The 15882-nt window shown below is 39.3% G+C and overlaps 3 protein-coding genes across 9 annotated transcripts; all 3 read left to right on the top strand.

The window, feature by feature from the left end:
• The first annotated feature begins 734 nt into the window (after positions 1-734).
• On the top strand, positions 735-4994 carry gdf9 (growth differentiation factor 9). Its single transcript, XM_020619243.1, has 2 exons — positions 735-1302; positions 3255-4994. The coding sequence occupies exons 1-2, from the start codon at positions 936-938 to the stop codon at positions 4178-4180; spliced, it is 1293 nt and encodes a 430-aa protein (XP_020474899.1). The 5' UTR covers positions 735-935; the 3' UTR covers positions 4181-4994.
• Positions 4995-5547: 553 nt separating this feature from the next.
• uqcrq (ubiquinol-cytochrome c reductase, complex III subunit VII) lies at positions 5548-7169 on the top strand. Of its 5 annotated transcripts, none has more exons than XM_020619271.1 (3): positions 5548-5641; positions 6393-6564; positions 6984-7169. In XM_020619271.1, exons 2-3 carry the CDS (start codon positions 6411-6413, stop codon positions 7076-7078), a joined length of 249 nt encoding a protein of 82 aa, XP_020474927.1. In that variant the 5' UTR covers positions 5548-5641; positions 6393-6410; the 3' UTR covers positions 7079-7169. The 5 variants fall into 5 exon arrangements, with proteins under 5 accessions (XP_020474927.1, XP_020474928.1, XP_020474930.1 ...); XM_020619272.1 differs by having other exon boundaries at positions 5631-5711; XM_020619274.1 differs by lacking the exon at positions 5548-5641 and adding an exon at positions 5667-5723.
• Positions 7170-7674: 505 nt separating this feature from the next.
• On the top strand, positions 7675-15248 carry hspa4b (heat shock protein 4b). Of its 3 annotated transcripts, none has more exons than XM_020619269.1 (20): positions 7675-7832; positions 7941-8060; positions 8670-8727; positions 8940-9080; positions 9891-10013; positions 10329-10428; positions 10577-10710; positions 10809-11053; positions 11420-11496; positions 11619-11770; positions 11927-12033; positions 12138-12271; positions 12431-12615; positions 12724-12819; positions 13164-13319; positions 13446-13571; positions 13676-13783; positions 13870-13989; positions 14073-14234; positions 14696-15248. In XM_020619269.1, exons 1-20 carry the CDS (start codon positions 7798-7800, stop codon positions 14900-14902), a joined length of 2586 nt encoding a protein of 861 aa, XP_020474925.1. In that variant the 5' UTR covers positions 7675-7797; the 3' UTR covers positions 14903-15248. The 3 variants fall into 3 exon arrangements, with proteins under 3 accessions (XP_020474925.1, XP_020474924.1, XP_020474926.1); XM_020619268.1 differs by having other exon boundaries at positions 7676-7832; positions 12431-12642; XM_020619270.1 differs by having other exon boundaries at positions 7680-8060; positions 12431-12642.
• The last annotated feature ends 634 nt before the right edge of the window (positions 15249-15882 follow it).

Raw genomic sequence — 15882 nt, forward strand, 5'->3', positions numbered from 1 at the left:
CTGGTGGGAAATCATTCACTTTTACAAATAAAATGCCATTAACACTAAACACAGACTAATAATTCAAGTTAACAATGACAATTGATTTAAAGTTTTATATTGATGAAAATAACCATTAATCTAATATACACATAACCAAAATTAGTAGCGGTGGATGAATTGGTCATCCCTGTTATCGTTAGCTAGTTCTAACTTCTAGTAGGGCCTATAGGCGTTAGCTATACGTTAGCTATAGCCTACTTAATTTATTTTAAGAAGTTCCCAGCAAACAATAACTTCCCATTTACACCTTTAAATAGTTAGTTGATAATTAAAGTCAACGCCAAAAACCTACTACCACAATTCAAAGTGGTGAACTTCAAATATCCTTCAGTGGTGAATTATTGGTGGCTGCCTTTCAAAATAAAAGTGCAAACTATGTCGTCATAAAACCCCTTATTTTTTTAATCCCCTGTGCATAATAAGCCTATTGTGCACCTATGTGGACAATAGGCTAGAAAAGAAAGCAGATTTTTTTTAAATAGAGGATGAATCTACAAATTTTTGTTTTGTTTAGTATGTGCACCAATTTCACTCTGAATCTCAATTTTAATCCGACTGTGAATACAGTTGGAAGCGTAGGACTACTTAATATTTTGAGTGCCACATAGCCTTGACGTCATTAGCCGACGAGAATCGGGGTACACAAGGATATTGTTTGGTTCAACTTAAATATGTGTCTCATTTAAAACTAGCCTATTGCTGTTTTCATGGCAGAACAAGTCATAAATTCTCTGGTAGGCTTGACAGGCTATCTTTAGCCTACCGGAAAAAGTCACACGAGTTAGAGTTGATTGCCAACACCTGCGCGTGTTGACCAGCTGCTGCACGAGTGTGGTCCTGTCGGGCTCTCGTCGGAGAGTCTCCTTACGTTTTGACTGGTTTCGTCGTTTATCATGGAAACACAAATGCTGATGTCAGTTGTCTTACGTTTTTTTCGCACGGTCATCTTCCTGCTGCTGGTCACCTGCAGCTGTCCGCTGGTTAGATCCCCTCCGGCCGCCACCAATGAGCTGGGCGACTTCACAGACCCATACAGCAGCATCTTCTCTCCGCTGCTCAAAGCTCTGTCAGAGCACGGAAGGTCGAGATGGAACCCAGGGCAGAAGAAGAAGATGAAACCCGAGCAAAGGTACATGACATTTCTGACAGAAGTTTACAAGAAGTCCTCCAGAGTGCAGAGGAGTGTCGACGGGGATAAAATCTACAACACACTCCGACTGATCAAGCCACAAGATGAATGCCTTGCACATAGGAGTAAAGGTGAGCAAGTGAAGCCCAATAACAAGCCAGCTGCAGTGTTGACAGTATTATACAAGGTGTAATGCACATGCCATTCACATTTCTGGAGCTCGATCATATGATGGATTATTAAAATGTGCATTCCTCCTAAAACGTACCATAAAATGACACCTAAAGACGCATGTACAAAAAGTAAGTGTGATATAAAGCTGAAAATAATAATAATAATGATGGTGTTTTGGCCCAGAGTATATAGCACCATATTAGTAAAGGTAAGGAATGGATTAAAAAGTCACTTTTTCGAATATTTAGAGGGACAAGGCTGCATTAATAACTGCTCCTGGGGCCATGAAAGTTCCAGACTCACTTTGTGTTGATTTGTTATTGGAAATGTTAATAGTTTTTTGTTAAATTTGGGAAATGGGGCATTTTTAGATTATATTTAACCAAAGGCTACCATAGTAGCTAATGATATGGCTGTGTTTTGAATAGGATCCCAATGTCAAAATGTGATTTGAAAACCCTTATTAGTTGTGCATATAAAGTGCAAAAAAAAAAAACCCAAAACATTTCTTCACAGACTCTCAGAAACACATGGAGCAAGGTGGTACTTTTCCAACACAGCAGTGCAGTTGGGCAAATAATGAAGCTACAGCATGTAGTCTTCTAGTTGCACTATATCTTGACTTGGAGGCTGAGTACAGACACTGGTCAGCCATAACATTATGACCAATGGCAGGTGAAGTGAATAACACTGACTATCTGTCAGTATGTGGGGTACATTAGGCAGCAAGTGGACATTCAGTCCTCAAAGTTGATGTGTTGGAAGCAGGAAGAATGGACAAGTGAAAGGATCTGAGTAATTTTGACAAGGGCCAAACTGTGATGGTGAGATGACTGGATCAGAGTGTCTCCCACACTGCAGGTTTTGGTAGGTGTTCCTAGTCTGTGGTGGTTAGTACCTACCATTATGCGTGGAAGGGACACAACAGCAGTTTTTATCTTATTAGTTTGATAAATGCCATGGAGGACTTGCAGTGTTTAAATGAAAAACTGCTTGTCTTTGGGTCCTTCAAACAGATTTGACTAAAATGTGGCACAACCTCAGACAAAAACTTTAGTTCAATTAAGAGGAAAGCATTTCCAGTCAGAAGAGATATCCTATGATTTTTGGAAATAAGACAAAATATTTGTAAAATGATCAAATCTTTATGTTAGATAAAACATTGTTCCATCAGTGCAGAATAAATCTGAGCAATGTGTTATTTAAATAACCAAATAACTGGCTGTCTCATTGATTAATTATCCCAACAGTATAATTTGTCATATTTGCCTTTTTTTTTTACCAAGTTTTCATCATATTAAAATAGTTTTTAAAACTACAAAAGGTGCGGTGGATATAGAAAATAATTATTCCCTTTCAAAACATTCATATTTTGTTGTTTTATAGCCTCAAATGAAATCACAAAAACAGGAATTTTGGAGCTGTATTTATTCAGTGTAGCTTACAACGTATAGGTGAAAGAGGAAAAAGTATTCTGAGCAAAGTATGCTGTAAATAAAGCTGAAAATTTGGTTTTGTTTCATTTTAGACTGTGAAACAACACAATGGCAATGTTTTGAAAGGGGGTGGTTATTTTCTATACCCACTATTTTTAAAACTGTAGCTGAAGATGTTGTAAAACTTGAGTGCAAATTTGGCATTAAGTGGATACATTTGGTATTATATTTTAATGCATTTTATGAGTCTTACTTTTATAGAATGAGTGGGTCAGACTTTTTAGAGGGGAAAAATACGAGATCTCAAGGACTGATTTCATCAAAAAGGGCATTTTCACCTTTGTTGAGAAGTCATTCTGGCTTATTCAAAATTTGATTGTTCAAAGGCCACAAACATTTGTGCCATGACTCTTCCTTTATGAGACCGATGTAGTGTACAGTTGTCATTAATGCTTTCTTATTTTCTCTTTCAGAATCTTTTATGCAGGATCTTTCTTACAGCCTAGATCAAGTAAGAAGAAAAGAGCAACTTCTGAAGTCAGCCTTGCTGTACAGTTTTGACCACGATCACTCGGTGTGCTACCTGAGTATCAGGGAGCAGGAGCAGTTAAACCAGTGTCAGCTGTGTCCTGGAGTCCATCATGCTTTGAACTTTACAGCCAGAGTTGACAGCAGGAGGAGAAGGAACTGGATGGAGGTTGACGTCACCTCATTTCTCCAGCCTCTCTTAAAATTTCAGAGAAGGAATATTCACCTGCTCATCAACATCACCTGTCCAGAGGAACAAATGGCCAGGGGAGATGAGCAGAAAGGCCCACTGGAGTTCACGTTAAAGTCCCCTCCTCTGCTTCTTTATCTCAGTGACACCAGTAAAATCACCCATCAGAGGTTACAGGTCAATGGCAAAGCAGGCCAAAGGCCATCCACTGACACAAGCACTCTTCACAAGCAGATGGAGTTCAAACCTGAGAAGAGATTTGGACACAAGAGAAGGTGGAAGAGGGAATCTCCACAGAGCAAACAAGGTGAGAAAAGCCTGGATATCCACCTGCCTGAGCTTCTCCCAAGCTCTGAATTCCCAACAACTGACTGTGCCTTGTATGACTTCAGGGTGCGATTCAGCCAGCTCAAACTGGATCACTGGATTGTTTTTCCACCAAAGTACAACCCCAGATACTGCAGAGGCATCTGCCCAAGGACCATGGGCTTCATATATGGTTCACCTGTCCACACCATGGTGCAAACCATCATCTATGAGAAGCTTGACTCCTCTGTGCCCAGGCCATCATGCGTTCCCTCCCATTACAGTCCCCTGAGCGTCATGATCTTCGAAGAGGATGGCTCCTATGTTTACAAGGAGTTTGAAGACATGGTTGCCACCAGGTGCACATGTCGCTAAACCAGCTACGGACATGTGTATTTTCCCCCTCTATTACAGGCTGAAGAGAACATCACCACAAACCTCGTCAACAGTCATCACAGAAGGACTCTCGCTCTGAATGTCTCCTCATTATCCAAGAATCACATATTCTGACCAGGCTCAGTGATTTCATGAATTTATGAAATAGTTGTGTAAGATCTGGAGCAGGTGTGTTTACTTAAACAAAAAAAATATATTTTATCTTAATGAAAAGTGTGGGAATGTGATATTTATTTCCTTTTTGTTAAAACAAGAATGGGTGCAAACGCTTCCTGTTCTTGAACTTAATGTTTGCAATGTAATATTCAATTTGACACACTTGAAGGAGAAAATGTGTGATGTATGATTTTTGTTTGTTATTTTTGTTAACTTATTTTGGGTGTGTGGTCTGTTATTTTTCTTTAATTTAGCACAGTTGCCAAGTTTTAAGTAGCCCTGTTCTGGCCAAAAAGAAAAAGCTGTCACCAACTCTTATCAAACCTTTTACATAGTTTTATTCCTGGGGATTACGGACAGCTGTCTGAGTGGCAGCTGCCTTCATAATGTCCTGAATGAAAGTTGTCAAGGTTTCGGTATATATTTATTACTTCTAGTCACTGAGTGACTGCATACTTATGAATTGACTGCATACTTGTAACTTTGTACTGGTTGAATGTGACTAAATGCATGCCATGTCTATTTATGCCAATTGAATGAGTTCAGTGTGTGTCTGTACTGAGCATAGGGATAATGGGGAAAAAAAATATGTAGAGATGTAATCTGAAAAGATGGAAAATAAAAAAATTAGCAGGCATAAACGTTATCTTTGTCTGAATATGGCTCAGTGAAATGTTTATGCAGCATATGGAAAATGTTCAGTGAGAAACAGATTTTGATTTGGGATTTAGGGGTTAACTAATACTGACAAGTTCTTGCATTTAAAAGCCTATATAAGTGAAAGTGCAGAGTATTGTCAGTTAGTGTATTAAAAGTAGTAGTAATATGAGTACTTGCTTTGCAGAAAATCATCTGAAATGATACTGGTGCCCAGTGGTTCTGAATCCAGGGGTCAGGAGTTACAGGGGTCATGAGGTGGTTAATCAGTGTCGGGAAAGTTATTTTGAACACATGGCTTTGAAAGCTACCAGTTAAATTGGTTAACTAAAGCTACTTAGAAAAGTATTTCTAAGTACTTTGTAAAAAAAAAAAAGATCAGTGTGACAGTGTACATGTGATACAAGATAACAAAATAAAATATAATGCATATCATTCATGGCAGCAAAAAAATGTAACGTGCATGTTCAATCTCTTTCAAAGTAGCTTCCCGAAAACTGAAGACGTCAATAAATCCTCCAGCCCGGTAGGTGGCGATGACGCCCACAGTGTTAGATAAAAGCCCACAGGCTTAGATAAAAAGGACAACACCGGAACCTTATCAGGAAGCAGTTCAGAAGCATTGCGGTAAGCGTCAATGTCATGACTCTAATGGTGTAGCCTACGTTAATTAACTTTTACCTTTAAATTGTGTGAGGTATGTGTCAGGGTAGGTTCTTGGCTTTGATGTGATTTGATTTGATTAAATGACCACCACGTTTCAAGGGTTGTTAGGAGCTAGCTAGCAGCTAAAGCCTACTGAAGCTAGTTCTAGCACGTCTTGCGTCCTTTAAGGTTAATTTACTTATTAGGGTCGTTATTTCGCAGTGATTAACTATTTAAATAAATTGGCGTCTCTTGGGTTTAAGCTTTAAGTTTATCCTGTAAAGCAAGCATGCGTTCGCTTGTATGCGTACGTAGTTCTGTACGTTAGAGGGGGGTTGGGTGCATCTTTAAGACAAAGCATCTATTTTAATCAAATCTAGTTATTAACGTAGAAATATTGATACTTATTAAAATCATTGTCGTCATAGAAAGTCGTATTTAGTAGTCCCCTTTGTTCAGCTGGAAATAGTGGTAATTAAATAGAAAGTCGTATTTAGTAGTCTCCGTTGTTCAGCTGGAAATAGTGGTAATTAAACAATTATCCGAGTGATATTACTTTTACTAAGATGCACTGAAAAGACCTTTACCTCTTTCTAACAAGGTGCTCAGGATACAGTTTTATACAGCTTTGATTTGAAATATTTGCAATTAGTCCAAATCATAAAAACAAGCTTTTTAATGCGTATGGCTGCCTATTAATTATTTTTTTGTATATTTCTTTTTGTCCTTTCAGATCAGCTCTCCAGGGAACATGGGCCTCCACTTTGGAGACTTGGCCAGGATCAGGCATATAATCACATACAGTCTGTCCCCGTTTGAGCAGAGGGCTTTTGCCAACTACTTCTCCAAGGCAATCCCTAATGTATGGAGAAGGTTCAGATCCTCCGTCTTCAGAGTTGCCCCCCGTGAGTTTTTTCTTTAGTTTCCAGCATATCAGTATTTTACATTTAGGGAGAGCTGGCCCAGTCAGTACATATAAGTAGTAAAAATCTTGATTTTTAATCTGTTTTAAAATAGGATTCTGTAGTCTGTGTTTTGTAAACATTCTACGTGCTGTATTCGTGTGAAATTATGGAAAAAGTTACTTTAATTTTTGGTTGTTTGGAAAGTTAGATTATGCTTGTATAGCAGCTGAACTACTATAAATGAGCAGATGGAACAAAACTCACATTGAACTGTGATCGTGTTCTTATGTGGCAGCATTTTGTTTTGATTTTTTTGTATAGAATTTAAATTTTGCAAGTGTCATGAGCTGCACAAGTGCACAAAATCAAATGTAGTGTAAAGATCCTAGTTCTAATTTTTGTAACTTTCCTTTTTGCAGCTATGATTGTTGCATACGTGGTATATGAATGGGGCACCGCTGCCCATAAGCAGAGCAAGAGGAAGAATCCTGCTGACTATGAGAATGATGAATGAACTCCTGCCACCTTAATGAAAGCAGACCATTGTCATGGATTCCAACTCTTTATGTTTAACCAATAAAAATGTAAAATATTTGTCAAGTCAATCCTGATTGTCACTCAGCCACCTGTTCCTGACTGGATTAATGTTCAGTGAATATTGATTTGTTTTGTACTGTGGGTTGACCAAAACAAAAAAAAATGGAGGAAACATCATCTTGAGATCTGTGTAAGTGTGTGGGCATTCCTCTGACATATTTAATGGACAGATTCATTAGTAGTCAAAATGACTGCATAAATTGCAAACAATCCATAAATATAGGCGGTTCTATTTTGCAATAACTGTAATAAACATGAGTCCAACAAATGAAATCATGTTTAGGATAATATGCAAATAGGTATTTGCATTTATCTGCAGTGATCCTAGTAGTGGTAGTGAAGGCAACTTTTATGTTGAAGTAGGCAACAGGAAGTTGGAAAAATAGCGCTAGCTAGTTAAAAAATTATAATAAGTATAAGTGGATATGGTATAGTAATATTCATGGTAGTATTCCCATTTAAATAGTCGCTTTAAGTTTATATTTACGACCTAACCTGTCGCTGTAATTACTATTTCTGGCCCGTGGGTGGTGCATTGTCTTCGGGTGTAGTGTCTCTGCAGTACGTTGCTATTGGTCTGTGAGACAGACAGAAAATTCCTGAACGCTCTCACGCATCAGCCGGCGTATCTACCGCATGCTGCTGCTCAGCTTCATGGAACAAGAACAAGGGTGGATCACCGTCCGCTAACTAAAGCCCACTGTAGCTGCTGCTGTCACTTTTAGCACTGACCTAAATTGTTGTTCTTCCTTTCTATTGCTGCACGATAAACTCTTCAGTTATCTAGTGAAGATGGCAGTTGTCGGATTTGACGTCGGGTTCCTAAACTGCTATGTAGCGGTAGCCAGAGCCGGGGGTATTGAAACTGTCGCTAATGAATACAGCGATAGATGTACACCGTAAGTACGTTTAGTTACATTATTGTGTGTGGTTTTCTTTATGTTGTCTGCGCAAATAACAGGTAAGCAATGTTTTGTTTTGTTAATCTTATATTGAGTGAAGCTAACATTGCTAGCTACCTAGTTAGCATGCTAACAGATTTCACAACAGGAAACGGCATGTGATTGCTGTAGCTAATGCTAGCTGAAACAAAACCTTTGTTGAGTATAAAGAAGTCCCGGGACCACTTCACATGATGAAATGATGCTTGTGCTGTCTTACTGCAATTATATCGTCGAGATAATTCAAACATTCACTAATAATTGACCAGCTCAGTTAGGTTGTCTGATTTTTTTTACTGTAGGCATGAATGAGCGCATGATGGGAGGAGGCCGAATTCTAGCTGTCAAAACGGCATAACCAATCCATTGTACTTAATTTCAGACCCACAGTCCATAGAAGAAACCGATAAATGAGCTTTGAACATAAGTGCTTACAGTCATGACAAATAATTGGGTGAAATCATCATCCCTACGATCAATTCTCATTTTATTACTGGTTTTATCAACTTGCATCACTGTAAAAATTGTTGAAGAGAGAACTTAATCGCTTTTTTTGTTTGTTTTTAGAGCATATGTTTCTTTTGGACCCCGGAATCGATCAATTGGTGCAGCTGCAAAAAGCCAGGTATGTTTTTCAGAAAAGCAGTAGGACATTGGAAACAAAATTATTTATGTTAGCTATGTGGGACCAGTAGTGCATTATGTATATGAACATGAGGTACCTGGGTACTACACACATCCAATTCAGCACCAACAAAGAACAAGTTTACAAGTCATAAAGGTATGATTTCCTTGTGCATGTATTTAATTTGTTATTTTTCTCTTTTTCTGTCACAGGTCATCACAAACTTCAAGAACACAGTCCAAGGGTTCAAGAGGTTTCATGGCAGGGCGTTTTCAGACCCTTTTGTGCAGCGCCTCAAAAACAGCATGGTCTATGATGTTGCACAAATGCCTACAGGAACAGCAGGGATTAAGGTAAGAGAAAATTGACTAGGATTCACTTATACATTGATATGTAAGGTATTTAATGATGTGTAGATTATAATAACTACAGCTCAGACACACTGGATGTACTAAAATTCAATGACACTGTCATATTGAGAGATTTGTAATATCATTGGCATAGTAATGGTTTAAACACTGGGTTGTTTTGATTTCAGGACTGAGATAATAAAAAGAGACTGACTGCACCTGATACTCTATGGAAAGAGTACACTGAAAATAAATTTACTTATGTCACACAAACGTATAGCAAGAAGACAACTTAAAGATGCTATCAAAATGTTAATATAACAAAGATTTCAAAAGAGCAGCCATGTAAATTGTAATGTAGAGCATGATACAGTCCCATAAAGTCCTGTTCTGTCTGGATTTTATTTAGCTTTTAACGCCAACAAGTGCTAAAAAGCAACACTTTATTGCATCTATGATGCTGCACATGTGCTTCTTGAAATTGTGAAATGTCTGTGCCATCACAAGTTGAACTGATCTTCAAATGTAGTGATAAGGGATGCTGTTAAGACTGACTGAGAGACACGTACCTGAAAACAGGCAAAGTTAAATGAAGCTAATAAGTCAAACTGCATATGTGGAAACATGATTTTTTGGGTGTGTTAAATCGTCCATTTTTTAACATTTGGCCAGAGGTTGTGGTAGATGGTTATGCTTTATCAACCCACTATCATTCAGTCACTTGCCATGCAGAATACTAATTTTGAGTGGCATAGTAGAAGTCATCTAGAGCAATGTAATAATCTTCTCTTGTCTGACAATTTGTTACTAAAGGTGATGTACATGGAGGAGGAGAAGGTGTTCAGCATTGAACAGGTCACCGCCATGCTGCTGACTAAGCTGAAAGAGACCGCAGAGAATGCTCTGAAGAAGCCTGTGGCTGACTGTGTAATATCTGTAAGCACCAGCTGCTGCTGTTGTACAGTCTTTTGATACTGTCCTTGTATATTATGTGTAGGACTGCAAAATATGTGGTCTTTTTGCCAGTGTATAAAAGCTTCTTCACCCCCACAGGTGTTTTCACTTACATTGCCTGAGTAGACCTGTTATATAAGCACATACAGGTTGGTGACATCATGTCACTCCCAGCATAGCTCTAGAGGTCTAATTTGGCAGGTTAGTTGAAAACACTTGTCGGTGTGTAGGGTCTTTAAGCATAAAAAAAAAAAAAAAAAAAAAAAAAGGTTTCACCTGCTCTTCTGTTGTAACCAGGTTCCCTGTTACTACACTGATGCTGAGAGGAGATCAGTAGTAGATGCTGCTCAGATTGCTGGACTTAACTGCCTGAGGCTCATGAATGAGACAACTGCAGGTTTGTGCTGGAACGGGGCTTGAGCAAAGATGAGCACATCAGTGATTGTTGTACATTAGTCATCAACATTAGTCATAAAATGCAGACTTTGACACTGATTCCAGTAGTGCTTTACTTTTGTTAATAATCAAACAATTTTCTTTAACAGTTGCACTGGCATATGGGATCTATAAACAGGATCTGCCAGCTCCTGAGGAGAAGGCCAGGAATGTGGTGTTTGTGGACCTGGGCCATTCTGGATACCAGACATCAGTGTGTGCCTTTAACAAAGGCAAACTCAAGGTTGGTGTAAATCAACATACTGTATTTTCTTTACCTTAGTTCTGAGAAGCTTTGTTTCATTCTTGCATTCTCGCTCTCCCTTCTACCCTGTTGCTCAGGTCCTTGCTACAGCTTGTGACCCAGAGTTGGGAGGAAAGGACTTTGATGAGGCAGTGGTCAATTATTTCTGTGAGGAATTTGGCAAAAAGTACAAACTTGATGTGAAGTCGAAGCCCAGGGCTCTGGTCAGGCTCTACCAGGAGTGTGAGAAACTGAAAAAACTTATGAGCGCCAACTCTTCAGACCTGCCACTTAACATTGAGTGTTTCATGAATGACGTTGACGTCTCTGGAAAAATGAACAGGTTGGTCAACTGAACTCGCTTTTTGCTTTTACTGTTGCTGGTGTCGGTAAAGACCTAAATGGCAGTGGTGGGCAGTTGGGAGCATTTCTGGATGGATGTACCATCTTCAGCTTTTTTTTTTTTTTTTTTTTTTTTTACACAGACAAACTAAAAAATATTACACTTCTCGTATCAAGTAATAAAATGATGCACTCTTCTTGTGTAGCCATTTTGCTGGATGGGTGAATTATTGTATCTGCTAAGACGCACAGCAGTGACTACCTTGCATAATACTTACATGACCTGTGTCTGTGTAGCTTGCATAAAGTATGAAATAGGCCTTCCTTTAAGTCTTAAGTAATGTCTGCCTTTTTTTTCTTGCACAAGGGGCCAGTTTGAAGAAATGTGTGCTGGCGTTTTGGCCCGAGTAGAGCCCCCGCTGCAGCGTCTGCTGGAACTTACCAGTGAGTGTAAATTTGTCTTAACAGTTTGTTCACTCTCATTTGTATATTGTTTCTTTCCTAGTGACTCATATTTGTCCATTTCTAGTGTATGCATTAATGAAACTCTTTTTTTGTTCCATAAGAACTGAAAAAGGATGACATCTATGCAGTTGAAATAGTGGGTGGAGCTTCCAGGATCCCAGCTGTCAAAGAGAGAATCAGCAAATTCTTTGGGAAGGAGATAAGTACCACACTGAATGCTGATGAAGCTGTGGCCAGAGGATGTGCTCTGCAGGTGTGGTGCAGTCTTGTTTTAAATTTGGTCTCCATCCCTCCTATTGCTCAGTCCTGATATTAGATCTCTTGATATTGATGTGAACACAGAGTGAGATTTTATTTTTAAAAAATGATGAATACAGTGCCTGTTGAAACACTGTTTGTGTCTCCATAGTGTGCAATACTGTCCCCTGCCTTCAAAGTGCGTGAATTCTCCATCACAGACGTGGTTCCTTATCCCATCTCCTTGACGTGGCATTCTGCTGCAGAGGAAGGGGCCAGGTAAACACCTTGTTAAAAAAAAAAAAAATCCTTTCTCTTGTTTCCTACTGTCTTTGGCTTTGCTTATTGAACTTGAATTGTTATGGAATATTCATCTGTTGCAGTGATTGCGAGGTGTTTCCTAAAAACCATGCAGCACCTTTTTCCAAAGTGTTGACCTTCTACCGGAAAGAGCCTTTCTCTTTGGAGGCCTACTACAATTTCCCTAATGAGCTGCCCTATCCTGACACCACCATTGGTAAGCACTTAGAGGTTTCTAAGTGATGTTTGATCATTAGGGGAAAAAAAGCACTCCAAAACATGCTTGGCATAAATGTGACTAATGTATTATCTGCTTATCAAATTGGTACATATATTTGGTTTTGGTCATGACTTGTTTTGCTTACCCCCCCTACAGGTCGGTTTTTGATCCAGAAAGTTGTCCCACAGGCAACTGGGGAGAGCTCCAAGGTGAAAGTCAAGGTGCGGGTGAATATTCATGGTATCTTCAGTGTGTCCAGTGCCTCCCTGGTTGAAGTGCAGAAGTCTGACGAGACAGAGGAACCTATGGAAACTGAACAGGCCGGTGACAAAGACGGAGAGGTACCTCCGCCAAATGATGTCTCCCAGGTTAATATGTGTACTATTATTTATACTTACGTTTTGATTGGGGGAAAAAAAACATGCCTGGTTTTTATTACTACTCTTCAGAGCACGATGCAGACTGATCAGGATGAGCCGCATGAGCAGGGAGACTGTCAGAAAGAAACAGAAGAGAAGACGCCACGTGAGAATGAAGAGATGGAGGTAAAGGCAGTCCGTGTTTGTATAGAACATTATACAATATATTCCTTTTGGATTCGTATAATCCTAAATTCCTGTAATGCTCTTTTTAATTATCTTCATGTATCTAATTGGGGTTAGGCATTTCAAACACAATATGGTAGACTATAACACAATATATAATACGCTTATTAGACCCCGTAATGAAGAATTATATCGGCACCTCTCTGACAAAGTGCAAACATTGCATGTTTCGCAGAGGTAATGCACCGGATAACATTAGTTTGTGCAGATATTATAAGAATAAAGTAATAAGTAGTACGTAATAAGTAATATTGTGGAGTTTGTCTTATTCTCTGACCTTTTAGACAACAACAGAGGAAAACAAAGGCGAGAAGAAGTCCGACCAACCCCCACAAGCCAAAAAGGCCAAAGTTAAAACAAAAGTGCTGGATCTCCCAATTGAAAACAGTCCACAGTGGCAGCTAGCAGATGACATGCTCAATCTTTTTGTAGAGAATGAGGTAACTGAACTTTCAGCCATCACATACACACATAGCTACATCCACCCATCAACAGTTGTCATCTTTAATTACGTGATCTATTTTAAAGTGTTTGGCAGTTACAGTTGCTGTTTGGGTCCTCCTTAGGGTAAGATGATCATGCAGGACAGGCTGGAGAAGGAGAGGAATGATGCAAAGAATAATGTAGAAGAGTATGTGTATGACATGAGGGACAAACTTCATGGGATGCTGGAGAAGTTTGTCAGCGAATCTGTGAGTAAACAATCACTAGAGACTGAAAGAATCGATGTTTGTGGCTACACACAGTTGTACAATAGATTCCTTTATGTATTGCAAAATTATTTTTATACTTTTAGGACCGTGATGCTTTCACATTAAAGCTGGAGGACACTGAAACCTGGCTGTATGAAGATGGAGAGGACCAACCCAAACAGGTGTACATTGACAAACTGGCAGAGTTGAAGGTGATTATTCCAGTAGTACTTTCTTCTCCTCCTCTGTTAAGTGGCTGATATTCTTTTAACTAACATGAATGCTATGTTTACTGCAGAAACTGGGCCAGCCCATTCAGGAGAGGTATACAGAGGCTGAAGAGAGACCTAAAGCTTTTGACGAAATGGGGAAACAAATCCAGCAGTACATGAAATTTATTGAAGCATACAAAATGAAGGTAAAAGTAAAGCCTTTTTAAAGAAGAATTTGGCATTTTATTAGTTCTCACCCAATAACTGCCTATAACTTTTTTGTTTTTAGGATGAGCAGTATGACCATTTAGATGAGGCAGATGTCATGAAAGTGGACAAAATGGCCACTGAGACAATGATGTGGATGAACAGTGCCATGAACCAGCAGAGCAAACAGAGCTTGATGGTGGATCCCTCTGTCAAAGTCAAAGACATTAAAGCGAAGACAAGGGTGAGGGTCTGCAAGACATTATTGTAGTACCAGCGCAGTGAGAAATGTAATTGTAATGCAGGAAATTTAATATGGGCAGTCTCATACAAATGAAAGTTGCTGAACAGATCTAGCTATCTTAAGCAAAAGCATTTGGTTGCCACTGTTAAATTGTCAGGTCAAAGTATATTTGTATAGCCCAAGCACACAAATTGCAAATTTGCCTCTAGGGGCTTTACAGTCTGTACAGCATATGACACCCTCTGTCCATAGTCCCTCAAATCAGATAAGAAAAAACCAACTCTTTGACAGGGGAAACAAATAAGAAACCACAAGAAGACCAACAGAGAGACAGACAGGCATGCACTCTAATCTGAAACAAGTAACTTTGGTGCCTATGTTGCAAGGGCTAGTGCCAGTTGGTAGACCTTCCACATGGGTGTATTACCATTATTTAATTTTGTGATTGTTTTTTCTTCCAGGAACTGTTCTCCTCTTGTAACCCCATTGTGACCAAGCCCAAACCCAAGGTTGAGCTACCCAAGGAGGACACGCCTGCAGAGCAGAACGGCCCTGTCAACGCACAGGAGAAAGCCCAGGAAGAAACCGCAGACAAGGGAACAACCGAGGACACAGGCAACCCCACCTCAGACACTACAGAAAACAAGCCTGACATGGACCTTGATTAAAGCAGCATTAACAGCTCCGTAAGCAAATCTGAACAGGAGCTGGTTGCTTCAGACCTAGATGCAGCCCAGGTGTACGTACTATATAGGTGAAGTGTTTCAGGAACTGCCCTCCACAATCAGAAACGGGCAGGGTGATTAGCACACTGAACCCAGTTCCTGGTGGTACTTCTGTCTGATGACATAAGCAGGCCCTCTCTTTTTCTGGATGACATAAATCAAAAGCCAGCTGCAATAAGCCTGTTTGAAAATGAGCACTGTACACATGGTGGTATTTATTTCTATTGTGTGCTCTGTAAGTGTTCTGGTCTGTGTCACAATGTGGTTTTAATAAAGTTAATGAGAATCACTACAGTGTACCGTCTGTATTACTTTGGTCAAAAATTCCCAAGGCTCCCTGAAGGTATTGCATTTGTTTTTACAGCTAGCATGTGGTGGACAGGAGTTACTTTTCCACTATTAAACATACTACATGTTAGGTTTTTAAATTGCCGGTTAATTATTAACTATTTGATTATTTCATTTTTGTTATAGAGACTTAGGATGTCAAACTTTAAACCAACAGTATGGACAAAACCTGGTTCAAGTTGAAGAGGCTTCTTAAGTGTAGTATTTGATGAAAAGCTGACATTGAAGACAGTAATATTAAAGACAAATGTAAGAATTTAATGTAATTGGATGTCTTTCAGGCAAACAAGCAGCAAGCAGGGCTGCGCCGACACTATACTGAGCACTAACGTGATGTACCGTAGATTATGGATATGTTGTTTACATATTAGCAGCAGAATCCAACATTAAACTGTTAGATTTTGAATAGGTTCAAGCTCACAAAAATAGCTGTGGACCATTTAAAACAGGCCCAGTCTGCTGCGGATGGAGCTGGTAGAAACTCCTCTGAAACTGCGCAGGAAGAAAATTGTTAAAATGTTGTAATTCCACACTCCAGTAGGTGGCAGTAATTCACCTTAGGCTGGCATGCAAAC

The sequence above is a fragment of the Monopterus albus genome, unplaced genomic scaffold, assembly GCF_001952655.1.
Source record: "Monopterus albus unplaced genomic scaffold, M_albus_1.0 scaffold217.1, whole genome shotgun sequence".
Taxonomy (NCBI): domain Eukaryota; kingdom Metazoa; phylum Chordata; class Actinopteri; order Synbranchiformes; family Synbranchidae; genus Monopterus; species Monopterus albus.

Excerpts from the sequence above, each read along its gene's own strand:
- gdf9 (XM_020619243.1), top strand. The coding sequence starts at position 936 with ATGGAAACACAAATGCTGATGTCAGTTGTCTTACGTTTTTTTCGCACG. Across the intron at positions 1,303-3,254 it reads CCTTGCACATAGGAGTAAAG|AATCTTTTATGCAGGATCTT; the intron begins GTGAGCAAGTGA and ends TTTCTCTTTCAG.
- hspa4b (XM_020619268.1), top strand. The coding sequence starts at position 7,798 with ATGCTGCTGCTCAGCTTCATGGAACAAGAACAAGG. Across the intron at positions 9,081-9,890 it reads CAGGAACAGCAGGGATTAAG|GTGATGTACATGGAGGAGGA; the intron begins GTAAGAGAAAAT and ends TTGTTACTAAAG. Across the intron at positions 12,820-13,163 it reads GTGAGAATGAAGAGATGGAG|ACAACAACAGAGGAAAACAA; the intron begins GTAAAGGCAGTC and ends CTGACCTTTTAG.
- uqcrq (XM_020619271.1), top strand. The coding sequence starts at position 6,411 with ATGGGCCTCCACTTTGGAGACTTGGCCAGGATCAGGCATATAATCACA. Across the intron at positions 6,565-6,983 it reads CGTCTTCAGAGTTGCCCCCC|CTATGATTGTTGCATACGTG; the intron begins GTGAGTTTTTTC and ends TCCTTTTTGCAG.